At 39.5% G+C, this 17,503-nt stretch overlaps 1 protein-coding gene across 2 annotated transcripts; it reads right to left on the bottom strand.

Annotated features, from left to right (window-relative positions):
• Window positions 1-18: 18 nt before the first annotated feature.
• On the bottom strand, window positions 19-17,433 carry si:dkey-163f14.6 (uncharacterized). 2 transcript variants are annotated; one of them, XR_008300975.1, is made up of 11 exons: window positions 14,985-17,433; window positions 14,534-14,707; window positions 13,568-13,732; window positions 11,692-13,278; window positions 9,602-9,727; window positions 7,252-7,374; window positions 5,191-5,319; window positions 4,812-5,015; window positions 3,218-3,361; window positions 1,228-3,099; window positions 19-1,116 (listed from the first exon to the last, which is right to left on the bottom strand). XR_008300975.1 is itself a non-coding variant. In XM_026947753.3 (10 exons), the coding sequence occupies exons 1-10, from the start codon at window positions 15,046-15,048 to the stop codon at window positions 2,966-2,968; spliced, it is 2,850 nt and encodes a 949-aa protein (XP_026803554.3). In that variant the 5' UTR covers window positions 15,049-17,433; the 3' UTR covers window positions 19-2,965. The 2 variants fall into 2 exon arrangements, 1 of the variants encoding a protein (XP_026803554.3); XM_026947753.3 differs by having other exon boundaries at window positions 19-3,099.
• Window positions 17,434-17,503: the final 70 nt, after the last annotated feature.

The following is a 17,503-nucleotide window of genomic DNA, read 5'->3' as shown; positions in this document are numbered from 1 at the left end:
AAGGTATGCCTTCAACCAAACAAGTCAAAAAGCTAGAGTCAGTATGTCCTGTCGAGTGTGTCACACTTTTTAAGCTTTTTTTTAAGCTACATTATACAGAATGACTTGGAGACACTAAAACTGGAGAAACTGTTACCATCAACTGGGGCAAATAAAACACTACAACCCGTTAACTGTTGATATTTGTCAGTGATGTGCATCATTCCGTGACTGTTACACTGGAAAATCCATTAGCCATCCCAAAGGAGATGTTGTGGCTGCTCCCTCTTATCAATATCCAATTTGAAAGAATTGGCTTGGCTGTTGTGGAGCCACTAGCCTGTTCAGCACCAGGGTACCATATCCTATTGTGGCTAGTGGATTATGCGATGCAGTATCCATAAGTGGGATCTATGTGGACAGTCTCTGCAAAGAGCCAGTTGAAGCACTGGTCCTTATAGCCTCTTAAGCTTGGATCCCAACAGACAACGTAATGTCAAGCTGGTAGAACATTTTAACAAAATGTTTAAAACATGGTTTGTTTGATAATGTGTAACGGATGGCAATAAATAGTTGGAGTCAGTATCATTGTAGATCAGGAAGTATCCCAGGCAGAAGCCACAGGGTGTGTTGGACATGAGTAAGGAACACCTGGAAACAGTCAAACCCCCAGTAAAAACAAAATTCAGTACATCCTACACCTGAGAGCCCAACACTAGGTATTTTTCTGCAGGTTCAGGGACGGCAAACAACTGCTCAACAACTATTGAGACAATTTTTACAAGGAGATAAGGTCCTTGTATTGCTCTTGACCTACAGCTCAATTTACTTGCCAAGTGGCAAGGGCCCTTCAAGCTTGGACACATGGAAAACACACCAAATAACCTGTTACACTATCACGGCACTTCAATAAAGCAAATAATATCCGCGATGCAAGAGACGGGTAATCTCCCAAAGGAGAACCAATCAGTTTGCAGCAGTACAGATGGTGGTACATCATGCAGTAATTCATTTTGGTTCTTGGGCATCCTCAAATTTTTTTTTAAAGATAGCAGCAATTGCTTCACTCACCTAATTTGTCTTTCCCCTTGTATTGCAGACCTAGGTGTTGGACAGAGGGTTCAGGGCTGTTTTGTCCTAGGTGATGGAAGGTAAAGACTGTACATTAGCAGGAAACTCCCTGCTCATAAGTCACTGACAAAAGAATGTTTTCTGATCAAGTTGGTTGTCCTCGCTTTCCAGTATTACCTGATAGGATGCCTTTACTCTCTCTGTTTGGACCATGTCCCCATGCAGCTGCTCTACTGATAGAAGGATGCCATTGCGCAGATCACTTGTTATGGTCTGTTTATTTTATATTTACAGCGGTCGATAGGCCTAGGGCATATCTCAGATATACAGTTCTCTCTGAAAGTATTGGAACAGCAAGGCCAATTCTTTTGTTTTTGCTATACACTGAAGACATTTGGGTTTGAGATCAAAAGATGAATATGAGGTGATAGCTGAGAATTTCATTCCCTAATATTTACATCTAGATGCGTTAAACGACTTAGAACATGGCACCTTTGGTGGCAGACCAACCAGTTTTTTGTGAGCAAAAGTATAGGAACAAGAGAGTTAATAGTTGATTTTTTTGGGGCGTTTCTCCCTTCAGTCTATAAGGTAAGGTGAAATGCATGCTTAATTTAGTTAATTTCTGGTGATTGACATGGCCAGTCATGGTATGGCCTCTGTATTTCTGTTCTCGAAGTCTTCTTTGAACGGTGGATCGTAATACCTTCATCCCTGCGCTGTGGAGGTTGTTAATGTCACTGAAACCTTTTTGTTTGTTTTTCTCATTTTTCTTCACAGCTCTCACAATGCTTCTGTCATCAACTGCTGTTGTTTTCGTTGGCCGACCTGTTCGATGTCTGGTTGTTAATACCCCAGTGGTTTCTTTCCTTTTCAGGACATTCCAACTTCTTGTATTGGCTATGCCCAATACTTGCGCAATGGCTCTGATTGATTTTTCCTTCTTTTCTCAGATTCAAACTGGCTTGCTTATCTCCCATAGACAACTCTCTGGGGTTTCATGTTGGTTTATCCTTTTTAACAACAAATGCAGCCTTCACGGGCAAAATCCAGGGCTCAAACCAAGAGTAGACATTCAGAGCTTTTAATCGTTTAAACAGTTAATCTAACAGGACACACCTGGGCAACAAGAAACACCTGTCACCCACATGTTCCAGCATTTTTCACTTGAAAAATGGATGGGTTCAAACAAAAGGTGCCATGTTTTAAGCTGTTCACCACATCTAGATGTAAATATCAGGAACAGCTGAAATTCTGATCTATTGTCTCATTCATCTTTTGATCTCAAACCCAAATGTCTTCAGTGTGTACCCTCAGAACATTCCCCCGAGTCTGCTGTGTGCTTGGGTGTCACACTGCAAACCTGTCACAATCATATACAAACTTGTATCTACACTCAAATATTATGCATACCTTCATACTATGCAGCTAAATGCCCCACATCCACAAATATCCTCCCGCAAGCTACATACTGCCATTGTTGAATTCCCCCATAACTACAAATACCCCCCATATCTAAATGCCCTCACAACCAAATAACCCCCACAGCCTAGTGGCTCAGAGCCACAAATACCCCTCACAGCTGAAATCCCTCACAACTACAAATACTCACCCGTACTTATAAATTACTGACTGCTAAAAATGCACAACAACCTGAAATAGATGCAAATACAAATACTTTACAGGAATTCATTTCCTGACAATTTGTAAAAAAAAAAATTAGAGGACACGATGGAGTTGGCTTTAGTAGAATAAAATATTTAACTTTCTATTTTTAACTTTATATACAAAAATCAGAGATCGAAAAAATCAAACTTTAAATACAAACTTTAAATCTTAGCCTTATATGACAAGGTGGATGAGTAGGTAAAGAGTGGAACAGTACGTTATGCTAAGAGACTATCCTTGGTGAATTTTAAACTGGCTGGCACGTCTTCCTGCTGTAAGGAGAGATACGGTAATTTTCGGGACAAGCGCATTTGTAGCCGCCTCTGTAGTTCATGCATACGTGAGAACAGCCCCCATTCCTCAGTGCACATTCATTGATATCTGAAAAAAAAGGTGAAGGACATACAGAATAATCAGATATTCATTCAGCTTCTTTGGCCATTCTGGAAATTCAGCTATTTGTTCGTGTATTTAACTCCATTCAGTTATATGAACTAACCCTTGCATTGGTATCCATTTGGATGCCGTGTATATCCACGTGGACAGATGCAGCGGTGTGTGCCTGGCAAGTTAACACACTTCCATTCACACTTGTGCGCCAGGTGATGTTGCATTTGCTCCATCTCCTCACACTCATTAATATCTGAAATGGATGTACACAATTCATTATTAGAACACACTATACCACAGTCCAGTCTAATATGCATTTAAAAACTGTATACATACATACATTTATAACACTTTCGATGAATTTTTGAACAGCCCAATTGCTACAATGATATTTGTGCCACTGGAATTTGAATTTTGTAAATTCAAATTCACATTTTTACCCTACGTTTCTCCTCAATTTGGTCACCTGCCAATGCTCGCCCACCAGACAGCTCTCCCCTTCATCATACGACAGCTACAAACTGGGAAGGGTGAAGGCTAACGTCCTTCTGCCAAGTCCTCAACCACATAGTTTCGAACTGTTACTGATGCTGTGTCACAGGGTAGCATAACACACTCGAAAGAAAGCCCTTTTTTTGACAAGGGAGAAATAGTATGTCATCCCTCCCACCCATAAAGCATGCCCACTTTTGCTCTCTTAGCTCCTGGCCATGGATGGCTTTGGCATCTTTGGGATTCAAGATCCCAAAGATCCCTTGTGATCTCTCCACAATGGAACAATGGAACAAATACTTTTTGTTGCGATAGAACAAATCTCGTTTGTTTTAAACAGAGTTCAGCCCTCAGTGAGTACTGAAGCTGTAAATTCATATTATCAATGGCGCGTGAGACCATTTCCTGCTGATTGTGTAAAATTGTGACTGATTTTAAATCCAGTCCACTCCCACAGAAAGTTTGACCAACCCCACTGACCCATAGTTGTTATTTTTGTTTGCACCTGCCTGATGGTTCTGTTTCCCAAACTGTAAGCAAATTAGTAATTTAAAAACACTGTGACCCTGAACATCATGAAGCAGTTACTGAAGATGAAAGAACCCAGTGACTAGGCCATACTACGCAAGCACTCAGCATGCTAATGTTAATGAACGTGGCCTTTATTTGGGTCATGAGCTTCACATTTGACCTCCTGTCCCACGTGCGTTAAAGAAAAACTGCCCACTCCTGAGAGATCCCAGTCCCTATGCACACCTTTAATGGCACTGAATCTGTGCTCCATTGTTATAGAATTTTGAAACTCAATTTCATGATAAGAATTTAAAATTGAATTTCAGTTTTGTACATCTTATTACTTTAAAATTGAATTCATTCTTTATTTCAGTTTAATTAACTTAATCTAACTACAAAACTCGTTATAAAATTTCAAAATAAACACATAGGATTTAAATTCAAATTGCACAAATATTGTGCAATAACAGTTTTATCTACCTACATTTGCTACATTAATTACTTTAGGACTAGCATTTGTTACAGTTGCTCTACATATCAATTCATTGATCTATAAAACTTGTTCTGGTATATTCTGACCCAGATGAATAGAATTGAAGAGAGTTTTATTGTTGTATTGCTTTTTACAATACAATTTGCTTTAAAGCAGCTTTCATAGACATTATTGCAATAAATCCTTTCTCCTGTAAACTACTTACCGACACAAGTGAGTGCAGTTGAATTTCCCACTAGCGGATCAGAACGTTTTCTGCGGTATCCTGGAGGACACTCTGAGATGCAGGTCGTCCCGTCCCCGGCTAGCCGATATCCATTTGAACAGACACAGTGGAAAGAACCCGGAGTATTCACACATGCGTACACACATGGTCCAAGACCCGTATTCTCGATACATTCATCTATATCTGCGCAATCAGGGCACAAACATGCATCGCTCAGGAAAATATTGAAACTCAACCTGTTATATTGCATATCTAAATTAGAGAAATAATTCAATTATAAAGATGTGATGGGGGAAAAAAAAAACCAAGGTTTTTCCACACTTGCAAAACAATTTCAAAAACACTAATCACCACTGACCTTCACAATGTCCATCTGTGGTGTTCATGCTATACCCCGCAGGACAGAGACAATGAAAGCTACCTGGTGTGTTGACGCAGCCAAACACACAGCGTGCCATGCCAGCAGGCAGCACACACTCATTCACATCTGGAATAGAGAGATGTGTCACGGGATCCACCTGATGAAAGCATAGCTTGTCTGTTTAGCCACACTACTAAACTATCACACTGTGTAATGTGCATTATACACCCATTGTCTACTTTATTAGGAACATCTAATCAGCCAATCAGGTGGCAGCACAAAAAAAAAAATCCTGCAGATAGAGGTCAAGAGCTTCAGGTTATGTTCACATCAAACATCAGAATGAAGAAAAAGTTTGATGGGCTGGTTTGAGTATTTCAGAAACTGCTGATCTCCTGGGATTTTCACACACAACAGTCTCTAGAGTTTACACAGAATAGTGCGAAAAGCAAAAACACTGACTGAGTGACAGTTCTGCGGGTGGAAACGCCTTGTTGATAAGAGAGGTCAGAGGAAAATAGCCAGATTGGTACAAGCTGCCAGGAAGGATATAGTAACTCGTATAATCATTTTTTACAACCATGGTGAGCAGAAAAGCATCTGAAGCTATCATGGGCACAGAAAACAAAAATCACCTGGTCTTTTTCCAGTCTTCAACTGTCCAGTTTGGGTGAGTCTGTGCCCATGATAGCCTCAGATTCTTGTTCTTGGCTGACAGGAGTGGAACCTGATGTGGTCTTCTGCTCTTGTAGCCCATCCACCTCAAGATTTGATGTGTTGTGCATTCTGAGATGCTTTTCTGCTCACCACGGTTGTAAAGAGTGCTTATTTTGAGTTGCTATAGACTTCCTGTCAGCTTAGACCAGTCTGGTCATTCTCCTCTGATCTCTCTCATCAACAAGGTGCTTCAGCCTGCAGACCTTCTGCACACAGTGTGTAAACTCTAGAGACTGTTGTGTGTGAAAAATCCTGGGTGTGAAAGTCCTAGGAGATCAGCAGTTTATGAAATACTCAAACAGCCCATCTGGTACTAACAACCATGCCACGGTTAAAGTGTCTGATGTTTGATGTGAACATTAACTGAAGCCCTTGACCTGTATCTTCATGATTTTATGCATTGTGCTACTGCCACATGATTGGCTAATTGGATAACTGCATAGAGGTGCAGGCGTACAGGTGTTCCTATTAAATTGACTGGTGAGTGTAATGGTGAATGCATTTCTTAGAATTATGTACATAATTTCCATTAAAAACATCAATCACGTGAATATGAGAGCTGATATCCTCGGGTCTTTGAGCCACTACGTTTTCCAGGAAGGAAACCATTGTTCAAGAATCTCTTGTGTTTTGTCAAATATGTTCAATACTTGTACTGGTTAGACTGTTGCAACACCTAAAACAGTAAACCATCTTGAAATGTTATGCTAGCTAACCAGCTTAGCACTGTTAATTATAGTCAACTAGACAGTGATCAAAACCAGCCTATTCTGGTTTCCATTTAAATGCAAACTGAAGATAGAATTCAACCTGTTCTCCAGATGAGGAAAATTACTTTCATACATCAGAATCTGACTCTCGACAATAAATTCTTCAGAGCTGTGATGAAGTTGCTGTTCTCTTAAAAGGCAGACAGAGGAGGCTACTGAGCACGTGCAGTGTCAGTGTCAGTGTCACTACTGTAGCACGTTGCTGATTGGAGCATTTGATAAGGTTACAACTGACCCCATTCTCCCCTACAGTTGCTCCTTTGCTGAATGTAAGCAGAGTGGTCTACATATACCAATATAATGCTACACTTTGCTACACTTCTTGTTTGACAATTAAGATTAATTCTGTATTATTTGATTTTGTCTCACCCTAAACATAAACAGTGTTTATGTACATGGCACACATAAATGTTTAGTTCCAGTAATTTAAGAAAATGCCACTAGGAGGGAGCATCTTGAAATCTTTCTAAATCTTTAAATATCCATAAACATCTTGTCTGGATTGTGTGTGGGGGAAAAAATACACACTCCAGACAGGATGAAGAGTTTAGTCCTGGAATGAAGAACGCACCGGTGCAGGACATCCTGTCGGATGAAAGTTGGAAACCAGGGCTGCAGCTGCACCTGTATGAGCCAAAGGTGTTTTCACAGACCTGCTGGCACTCATGCGGTCCCTCCACACACTCGTCCAGATCTACAAAGCACACACACACACACATATGTATGAAGTTCTATAAATGAAAAAACACAGACATGCACGGTATATCTGGAGCAGAATAAAGAGGGGATGGTGACATGGCCAAACACAGTATAAAAAAAAATTATATCATATGGCAGACATTCCATTGGTGGAAGAACAATAACCGGTTAAAATCAAAATGTGCTCGTCCTCACTTTCTCACTGCACATTAAACATTCGTGCTTAAAGGATTTTAGAAAGGTAATAAACAATAAATAATTCAGTCCTCGAAATAACCAATGTCTCTGAGTAAGATTAAGCAAAAAAATAAATAAATAAATTTAAAAAAAACTGTACTATGGTACTATTAATTAATTAATTATGTCATATTTATGTATTTACTATTGGCCACAAATGGCATTCTATAGTTTTTTTTAGTGTATTTGCAGCCTAAAACCACAAATTTCAGTGTGACAGCAAACTGTCAGTGACACTGAACTTAATACTGCAAGTTCAATACTGCAAGACTTGTGTAAGCTCTGAATATTGATGTGCACAATTTCACAATTAAATATTAATAATGCATGCATAATAACTGAACACTGCCCTAAATGAATAAATATTTTTCATCGTGATGGTATTTCAAATATTCATTTGGCGAATCTGCACTAACCGCACATCCTCTTCTCACCCAAACTCTTGGGTGTTGTTCGTGTCACACGTTTCCTTCCAGTCTTACTCGATCATTTACAAGCATACTGTATGTAAACATGAGCCTCTTAGTAAGTGAAAAACAAGCTGCTGTAATGTACTGCTCTGCACTGTTACATGCCAGACCAAATGGAGAACCAGAGAGGATGGTTTCTGCATCAAACCCAGGAAACGTTATATTCGTCTTCTTTGTTCCTCCCTAATGACAGAGTTGGGTTCTGGTATGGATGTACTGCTTGCTATAAATGACCAATATTACCGTATATATGTGTACTTTAGTAGAAGGATAACAGAATAACAGAAAATCATTGTCATTAGATTCTTAGAAATTATCAGTAAAGATTTCAGATCTGTGCCATCCTAGACAGGAAGTTGGTACGGATTTGGCCGGTTTAAGAGCAATGGCTGATTAACACAGTTTTTAACTCTCATGTTCTCTTTAGTAATCCAGCAAAGGATTACTAAATTGTATGATTTTATGGTAATACAATTGTACATCCTTGAGAGGAACAAGACACAGGACCTTTCCTCTTCTGACTGACACCTGATTATAAATCATGACAATATACAGGTGAGGAAGAGTAAAGGCAAACATCTGCATGCATGTGCGTAGTATAAGTATTAATAAGAGACCAAGGTAACATGACAGGGACCAAGATCACCTTTTTTTTATTTCATATTTATGAAGATTTACTATTTAACCATTTTTTCAACCTATTGCTTTTAAATTATAACAAACGGAACATATTATATATAATATTAAGGTGTTTTTTTTTTTAAAAAAGAATTATTGTATTGTTTCATAAGTGACATATGAAACTGAGATCCAATGAAAAAAGTTAAACATGAGGGTTAAGTGTATAGTAAAAAACAGCTAAGAAAACGACTGCACTAAAAGAATGTCCCATACCTGCTGTGGCTCGCCCTCATTACAATACCACACTTCTGTGGGACAAGAATTCACAGCCTTGGGGAAACTCTCACAGGCGACAGAACATGAATTTAAAAGGCATTTAGCACTAAATCCAGATGTCCCAACTGGTTTGCTAACAGATACATATACATAAAGGTATACTACAGACAAATGTTAAGTTAGTGCCAGAACCCTGGCGCCTGAGAAACTAAAACAGATGAAGACTGCAAATAAAAATGAAGCAAAGCCTTTAGGAGTTTACCTTTAGCTGTTGCGGATGGTCCCGCATATATAACCTAAAAATCTGCAATTCCCAAAAACAGTTCTTGCTCAAGTCTCGCTCTTGCTTCAGTAGATAATCTCAGATACTGTAGATTTGTAGAATTTTTGTTGTAATCATAAAGACTGTCCTATGCTCATCCAAGGACTCTTATTCAAAATATACTCATATTGAACATCCTTTGTTGTTTTGTATAAATCATGAATTTCTAGGGTTTTTTTCCCATAATCATATCATAGTCCTGGACTTTCCCACCACCTATCTGGTAAGTTATTATTTTGCATCTATAGGATAAAGTGTGCTCTGGAATAAAATGTTTTCAAGCATGTATCCCTCACCACGACATGTCCTTTGGTCCCCCAGCAGCAGGAAGCCGGGCTCGCAGTGACACTCGGCGTGATTGTGCGCATTCACCTGGCACGCTTGAGAGCATCCACCGTTGTTCAGAGAGCACGGAGTTAACCCTGTAGGCAAGGATATACATGGTTAATCCCGGTAACATCTAGAATACACCTGCTCCAAATTATAGGCTTTTGGATTATGTTTCATTTTTATCTAAACACTCATCAGTCATCTCTGTGTCCTCATATTTAAGCTCAAATGGAAAGACAGAGAGGATGTCCTCTGCTTCTTGAAATGATTTATTTCCACAAAATAGGCAGATCCGGTCATGCTTTGCTCAATGTCCAGGCTAATTTATGTACCCTATGAGGGTATAGGCACTCCAAAAACAGAACCAGTTCATGTTCCCCTTGCTACAAATTCTCTAACATCATACTGAGAGCCAACTGTGGAAGGGCTATGTATATATGTATACATAGCTGTAGCTCAGACATCACATTTGATAGTCTATAGTCCTCTTAGATCAAATAGCACAAAGCAATAAGCAGATGTACACAAGACAAGAAAAGATAATGAGCTAAACAGAGCACTAATAGCCCAGGGTATTCACAGCCTAATCCCAGGTTGGTCTGATGTACAGTCTGGAAGTCACAGTGAATTTAGCAGGTTGGAGAGATTCTGAATAGCTTTCGCACATGTTCACTGGAACCATCAGCACAGCGGTGCAACTGAATAAAACCAAGGTTAAAGAGAGAGGCAGGAATTTATGTATCTGTGTGCATTAAGGGTTGCACAGTCTAGCAATTTATAGTAATAGAATACAACACGGCACATTGCGTAAGACTGTGCTATTTTCTTTTGCTCACTTTGATATCATTTTGTAGTGATAGAGGTGTGCGTGGCGGTGTGTGCAGGACCTTTTTTTTTTTAAAAAGTCCTGCTCCTGAATGAATTCCTCCTGCAGTTTTTTTGTCCTTTGATGAATAAAATTTATATAAAAGCCATTCGCTATGGCATAGTAAATTCCGTCTGTGCAAAAGAGTGTGTTCAGTGCCGCAGGTTGCACACTCACTTAGCTTAGAGCAGTGTGTGCCAGCTGACAGAGACCAATCCAGACTTGGATTCGGATGCTACTTAGGCTGGAGTTAAACGTGGCGTGGTCATTATTATCCTGGAAAAACCTTCCAGACGCTGCTGTAGATACAGCATTCTCCATCCAAGGAAGACCACTTTCTGAGCTACAAGGAGGATTTTTTTTGATGGACTGAGCCATGAGTGCATTTTAAGGACTGGTAAATTCTTAAATTATGTAATATTATACACTGATTGATTATTCTGCACATTTATTGCACTGATTTTTTATTTTTTTTGACTAGTAAAAATTAAGTCATACAAGTCATGTGCATGAGAAAAGTGAGTGTGAAGAGAGAGAAAATGACAGTTACTGAGTTTGCTATAAAACTTTAGAAAAAGTCGTTATTTTATAAGCTACACCAAGATATATTGGGGCACTCTGTAGCCCTCTATTGATTTATCAATAAGAAAGAAGTCATGACTGGTTTGAGAACAGCCTGACACTGGAAAAATAAATAAATAAACCCAGTTGGCAACTTTGCTGTGGTCAGAAACTCGAGATTAATTCCAATTGTGCATGGAAAAAGCTAAAACATTGTATTGTAAACTGACAAGGTAGGTGTCCAGTGGCTAATAAGTGAACACTCTTCATAAACCCCATCAATGCTGCTATGGTGGTCCCTTTTTATAAAGGGGAGCTGACATACTGTAACAGTAACAGAAAGCCTACAGTAAGTATCTGTATACCTACAATGTGACTTGTATGTTGGTGTAACTAATAAACCTTGCAGAAAGATTTTGACTGTAATGATGCTTAAAGAATGTTAAATAGCATATGCATCACTCAAACTTACTGTGGCTCAAGGGTGACTCAAAGACCTTAACAAGGTTGAAAAAAATGTAAGTAATGTAATACACAACTGTAACAAGGATATGCTTTCTCGTCAAGTCTGTCAGAGACTTTTTAGATTGTGTCTTTACCAAAATAAGTTCTGTAAAAGCAGCGGCTTACCGATACACATGGGTGTGACCCCACTCCACTGCCCATCCTGTAGACAGTAGCTGTACACATCCCCATTGGCCAGCGTGTAACCAGCATAGCAGGCGTATTGTATGTAATGCTTATACTGGAATGGAGCAGGGTTGGGTATTGTATGGAAATAGAAAGTACCATGAGCAGGTAAAGGAGGGTAAGGACACACAGGCCTTCGTTTAATGGAGTGGAATACTGGGAAACCTGAAATTGCTGAAGTGGTGACAGTGATATTGTGTTTTGCTGTAGAGTCCATGGTTTGGTTCACCACACTCTGCTTAGGTGTTGCATTTTCCTGATCATGATTACTGATCATTGGTGTTCTGTTTTCAAGAGTGAAAAGACTAGAGCTGGCAGGCTCATTTTTGCCTGATCTTGAAGTAGCCTGTAAATCTCCATCTATCTGACCAATCGAGAGTCTACTAGGCTCAAGACTTTCCTTATCTACCACGTTGCTACCCTTTGCCAGACGCTTTGTTAGAAGATCACCGGTAGTAACAACTGGAGTCGAGTGTATGGCAGGGACATGTGCTGTTGATACTTCCGTCCTGGGCGGAAAATCTTCCTCAGCCCCGGCTGCTGAAGTACTCCAGACGAAAAATTCTCCATCATGAATCCCAGAAGGACTTATTGGTGGGGAACTAGCCATAAAAGATGTTGGGAAAGATTTTGAGGTAAGTGGCGCAATTTTAGATACTGTGAGGTCAAGAGAGCTGGTTGTAGAGACAGCAGTACTCACTTCCTCTGTTACCTGTAAAGACTGTGAAAGATCATCAGTAGAAGCTTTGATTAGGATCCTAATGTCACTAGATAATTCACTATTCTTAAGGATTTCTGGAGACACTGTAGGTGCATCTCGAGAGGGACCATTCTGAAGAGTGTTTGTGTGTGGTTTGGCTGCACTTGAATCAACTGTTGCTGGAATCATGTCCAAATTAGTTCCCCTTGATACATCAAGGACTTGCAAAGTTGTGACTGGAATTTCATGATGCATCTGTGCTGTTGCAGTCAGGTAGTCTTCTTTCTTGTCTTCTCCTTTGGGTGTAGAAGAAAGCATCTGATCTAGGAATTTGGATGACACTTCTTGTTGTTCTTGCTGATCATTTATAGTTGAAGTGACCAAGATAGTTGACTGTGTGGGTTTTGATAAAGTAGCAGGAAGCTGAGTGGTGGTTGAGACTTTTGGAGAGTTCACTAATGTACTAGCTGGCACTAGTGGTTGGTTGAGTGGATCTGAAAATGTAGTTGGTTCCCCCATGTTATGCAGTTTAATAATTGTGTCTTCGAGTCCCACAGTCTCTTCTCTAGCTTGTGTAGTGATCTGATCATACCACAGTCTTGTTGGAGGGTTTAGATGTTTCTGTGATTCTTCAGACAAATCTCCCATCAACTGGGATTTGGGCTGAGGAGCCCCAAGCAGAGAGGATTTAAGAAAGGTCTCTTTGGCAGCTGTGATAGCAATAGCACTGAAATGGTTTTTCAGATTGGTCATGTCTTGGTTTAACTCCATACCAGGTTTGTACAATGATGTTTGCTTCTGCTGGAAAAGGTTCATGATGTCTAACTCTGAAAAGAGAAATGATGGTGTTAATTGAAAAAAATGACTTGAAACTTGTTGTGACTCTTTATGGGGAGATATACTGTGTTTTGGCTTGTTGTATTTCCTAGAAGTACTATTAACATCAAGAATAATGACCCAGAGTAAATGCAGCCATCTAACAATGCTTGGGAAGAATCTATTAGACAATGGATCGTTCAGTGGGTAGGTGGTGTATTAGAAATACGGACAGGTAATAGACATGTCATGTACCTCATTTAATTGCTTGCTGTAGTCTCATCAAGTATCATCACTCACCTTTACACACAGGAGTGCTGCCATTCCAGCTCTTGCCTTTGCAGTAGAGCAATGGCGAGCCAAAGAGCCTGAACCCAGTGTTGCAGGTGAACTGGACCAGCGAACCATCAGGAGACATCAATGTGGTGCCATGCAGGAGCTTGCCAGGACTAGGACATCCCGGAGCTAGGGTGTGCAGGCACCAGACAAAACACATGCACATCAACGGCATGGATAGAGCATCAAGCAGTGAAGCCAACAACAAAACACACCACATCACAACAGCCATCCCGTAGAGAACTCCTCAGACAAAACATAAGCCATCCCGTAGAGAACCCCTCAGACAAAACATACTATATCCCTGACAAACTAACACCTTAGCAATAAATACTTTATACCACTTTACAAACAAACTTACACAAAAACCCTTATGTATAGCTGGGGCAGAGGTGGCTGGTATAAGTGGGCTAGCATTTCAGAGATAAATATAAAATCATCAATATAAAATTCATTTATGTCATTTATATTAGGTTGTTAAGACATAGACTTGAAACAATTATTAATTAAGTATTACTTATTATTAAATATATAATTACTTATTAACAATAAATTATTATATCGACCTTGTGTGTGTAATGTGCCCCACATCATTATTATGCCATGAGTGAAAACCTGTGATATAATGCTTTGCTCAGCCGTAATATTTTCACTGTCAAGCTATTGATGGAGATTAGATTTTAGCCTCTCATTTAATATCATGACCAGCCATCACTGGGCTGAGTCATCCTTGAACTGGACAAAAAGATAAAGTGCAGTAGATACACACTCTACAGTTACAGTTCTGTACACACAACACTGCGCCCAAAGTTCATACCTTACTACATTTTCCACTGGAACTCGTACAGTATGTTCACATTTGCGTATGCTTAAAACATTTTCTGCATAAATAATCCCGTTTATATTCATTCACGGGCTGGAATGACTGACCGATGCACAATGGTGGATGTCTAGCCCACTGGCCAGACACACAGCTGCTGGTGCGGTGGCCATACATCCTGAAGCCTGGGTTACAGCTGAAAGTGACGTACAGTCCACCATAACGGAAAAATGTCCGGCCATTCTCAAGATGCCTGAAGCTACTGCAATCGCTGGCAGCAACACCTGAATAGATCCAAATCAGTGACCAAGTAATTAGAAAAGAAACCCATTTCCAAAGCATTTTCAATGCATTTGATTTCAAAATGGAGTGACCATGCAAACCAAGAAAGGTGCCTATGAGTGGTATTCAACCCTCCAAGCCATGTAAAAGATGTCCAATCTCACTGATTTACTACATGTTCAAATAATACCATGCATAGTTTATTCTAATACAACAAACCAGGCAGATAATATCTGACTATAGTGTCTTTTGGCCCATATCCCATCAAACCCCTCATACCTTGAACCAAGGCCCAATACAGAGTAAGCAGTGCAGGCAACAGTGTAGCTCCAAGAGCCTCCATAGATATCCAGTGTGGCTTTCCGACAAACAGGAGGAATGTTGTGTAGCTAGCAGGGATGAAATGGCAGCATAGGGGAGGGCACAAGACAGATTAACACAACAGCTTCAGACTTCATAGACACACCTCTTGCTACAGAAAGAAAACAGAGCAGGATGTATGTTCATAGAATTACTGTCCTTCAAAAATAGTACAATGGTCACAGGTTGTTTTTTTGCAAAAAGAAAAAAAAAATTGCACCACTATTCACTTTGGTGTTCTTAGCGTTACTCTTGCTTTGAACTTTTCTTTTAACATCTTATTTAATATTTAAATGCACCTAATATCTCACAGCCAAATTGCTTTCCATTGACTAAACAATACATAAAGGTTAAATGTTGCTACAGAAGACTAAAAAAACTTGTACCAGGTGAACCTGGCCTCTAGTTATGATCTAGGGTTTTATTTTAGTAATGGAGGGGTTTGATGGAAAACAGCATGGATTCTCAAAGGACATTTGATGGTCAAACCAGAACATGCTGGGGAAAAAAAAACAAAAAACTATAAATCCCTTTACTACTCACAAAAGTTTGTAAGTAGGTGTAAGCGGGAGCTATTAGCACTGTGTTACGCAGGGATAAACATGACTTAGGGGGAAGAAACAGCCTTTGACACTTCTTAAATGGTGTCCATTTTCTGTGTTGTGGAATGTAAATTGCTCTTCATTCAAAAGCTGTCTCCTGGACGCACAAGCAGTTAAACAGGTCAAAATGTGGCTCCACACGCTTCACACCTCATGACACCTTCATGAAAAAAAGTGCAGAAAAACCTTGTCATACATGTAATACTTAGTTAATCAATGCAATTTATAACCCACTAAGTAAGTGCAGTGCACGTCAGTAATACTTTAGGATGTCAAAGCAATTTACTTGCACAGCTGATGAAAAACTTTTGTCCAAATACCTTGTTTTTCTGGAAACTTTGCATACTACTCTATACTTTATACTACTACTATATACACTACCAGTTACAATTTTGCACACACTAGATCAAATAAATATTTTTTCATTTTCTTAGAGAAATTTTGTTAAAAGCTTATGGTTAAAGTTTGTTTCTAAGACAAAGCTAATTAGTGAAGTTAATAACCATGTATACATTTATATATATTTTTAATTTACTTAAAACTATTTTACTTTAAACTAAATCAACTTCCCAAGTAGGAGCAGTCAACAAGTGCCGGCCTATTTGGGAACTTTAAGAAGCTTCCTGTGTGAATTCCTGTTCATCAGGACTACTGTTAACTTGAAACCTAAATTTTAGAATTTGTATCAGCACCACCATCACATCGTAATAATTTTTCATGTCAACCACTGCGCACCCTTTTATAAAGGGGAATGTGACTGTGCTCAGAATTAACCAATCACGTTCAAACTCATGTTCAAGGGTAATTACCACAGACCTGTCATCACTGAAATGATTCTGATTACCACCAAATAAAGATCAGCTGTTTCTGTAGGATTTTCTTGACATCATCTTGGTTTCATCCGACTGCTAAAGTGTTGGTCCACAAAGAGCTGTCAAAGCATGTACAGGATCTCATCGTTGAAAGGTCAAGAGGACAAGAAGAAAATTTATCAGGGAGGCTGCCAAGACACCTCCGGCAACATTAAAGGAGCTTCTGGAATATCCGGCAAGTCCTAGTCACTCCCTGCATGTGATAATCTCTCGTATTCTTCAAATGTCGGGGCTATGGGGTAGAGTGGCTAGACAGAATCCCTTCCTCAGTGATGACGCCAAGGTAGAGCATTTTGAGCATAATCCTAAAAGATATGTTTGGTGCAGAAACAAGACAGCATATTACCCAAAGTACACCAGACCATGGTGGCAGCCTCATGCTGCATGATAATGACCCAAAGAAAAAAAAGTCAGCAAAAGAATGGCTTCAGAAGATGATGTTCAATATTTTGGAATGAGCCAGTCAGAGACCAGATGTAAATTGTATCAAAAACATGTGGAATGATGAAGAGGGCTGTGCATAGGAGATTCCCCTCACAATTTTATAGATCTAGGAAGGAAGAGTGAAATAAAATTGCCAAATCAAGATGTGCATATCAAATCAAAAAAGACTGTATTACAAGCAAAAAGGGCTTTAACAAAGTATCAGTTACGGGGTGTGCACACTTGAGCAAACAGGTTATTTGTTTTCACTTGAGTTCTGTTGGTTGCTATATCACATTTAAGGTGGAAAAAGATCCGACATGATTTATATTGGTTTCATTTTTTTACCCAACAAAACCCGCAATTTTAACAGGGATTGTGTAGACTTTTTAAATCATTAAAAAGTCTTATGGTTGAAATATGCCAAAAGTCACACCACTAGTGGGCTCTTCGTACTACTTTTGCTTTTCTGAACAATTCATTTGACAAAATGCACTTAATATAGTGCTATTCTCTCACAGCCAAGTTGCTTCTGAATGAG

This window comes from Pangasianodon hypophthalmus, chromosome 25 (genome assembly GCF_027358585.1).
Source record: "Pangasianodon hypophthalmus isolate fPanHyp1 chromosome 25, fPanHyp1.pri, whole genome shotgun sequence".
Taxonomy (NCBI): domain Eukaryota; kingdom Metazoa; phylum Chordata; class Actinopteri; order Siluriformes; family Pangasiidae; genus Pangasianodon; species Pangasianodon hypophthalmus.
Note: the sequence above shows the minus strand (reverse complement) of the source record. Positions and strands in the feature narration are given on the sequence as shown.

Excerpts from the sequence above, each read along its gene's own strand:
- si:dkey-163f14.6 (XM_026947753.3), bottom strand. The coding sequence starts at position 15,048 with ATGGAGGCTCTTGGAGCTACACTGTTGCCTGCACTGCTTACTCTGTAT. Across the intron at positions 13,733-14,533 it reads ACATCCACCATTGTGCATCG|CTCCGGGATGTCCTAGTCCT; the intron begins GTCAGTCATTCC and ends TGCACACCCTAG. Across the intron at positions 3,362-4,811 it reads AACTGCACTCACTTGTGTCG|ATATTAATGAGTGTGAGGAG; the intron begins GTAAGTAGTTTA and ends CATCCATTTCAG.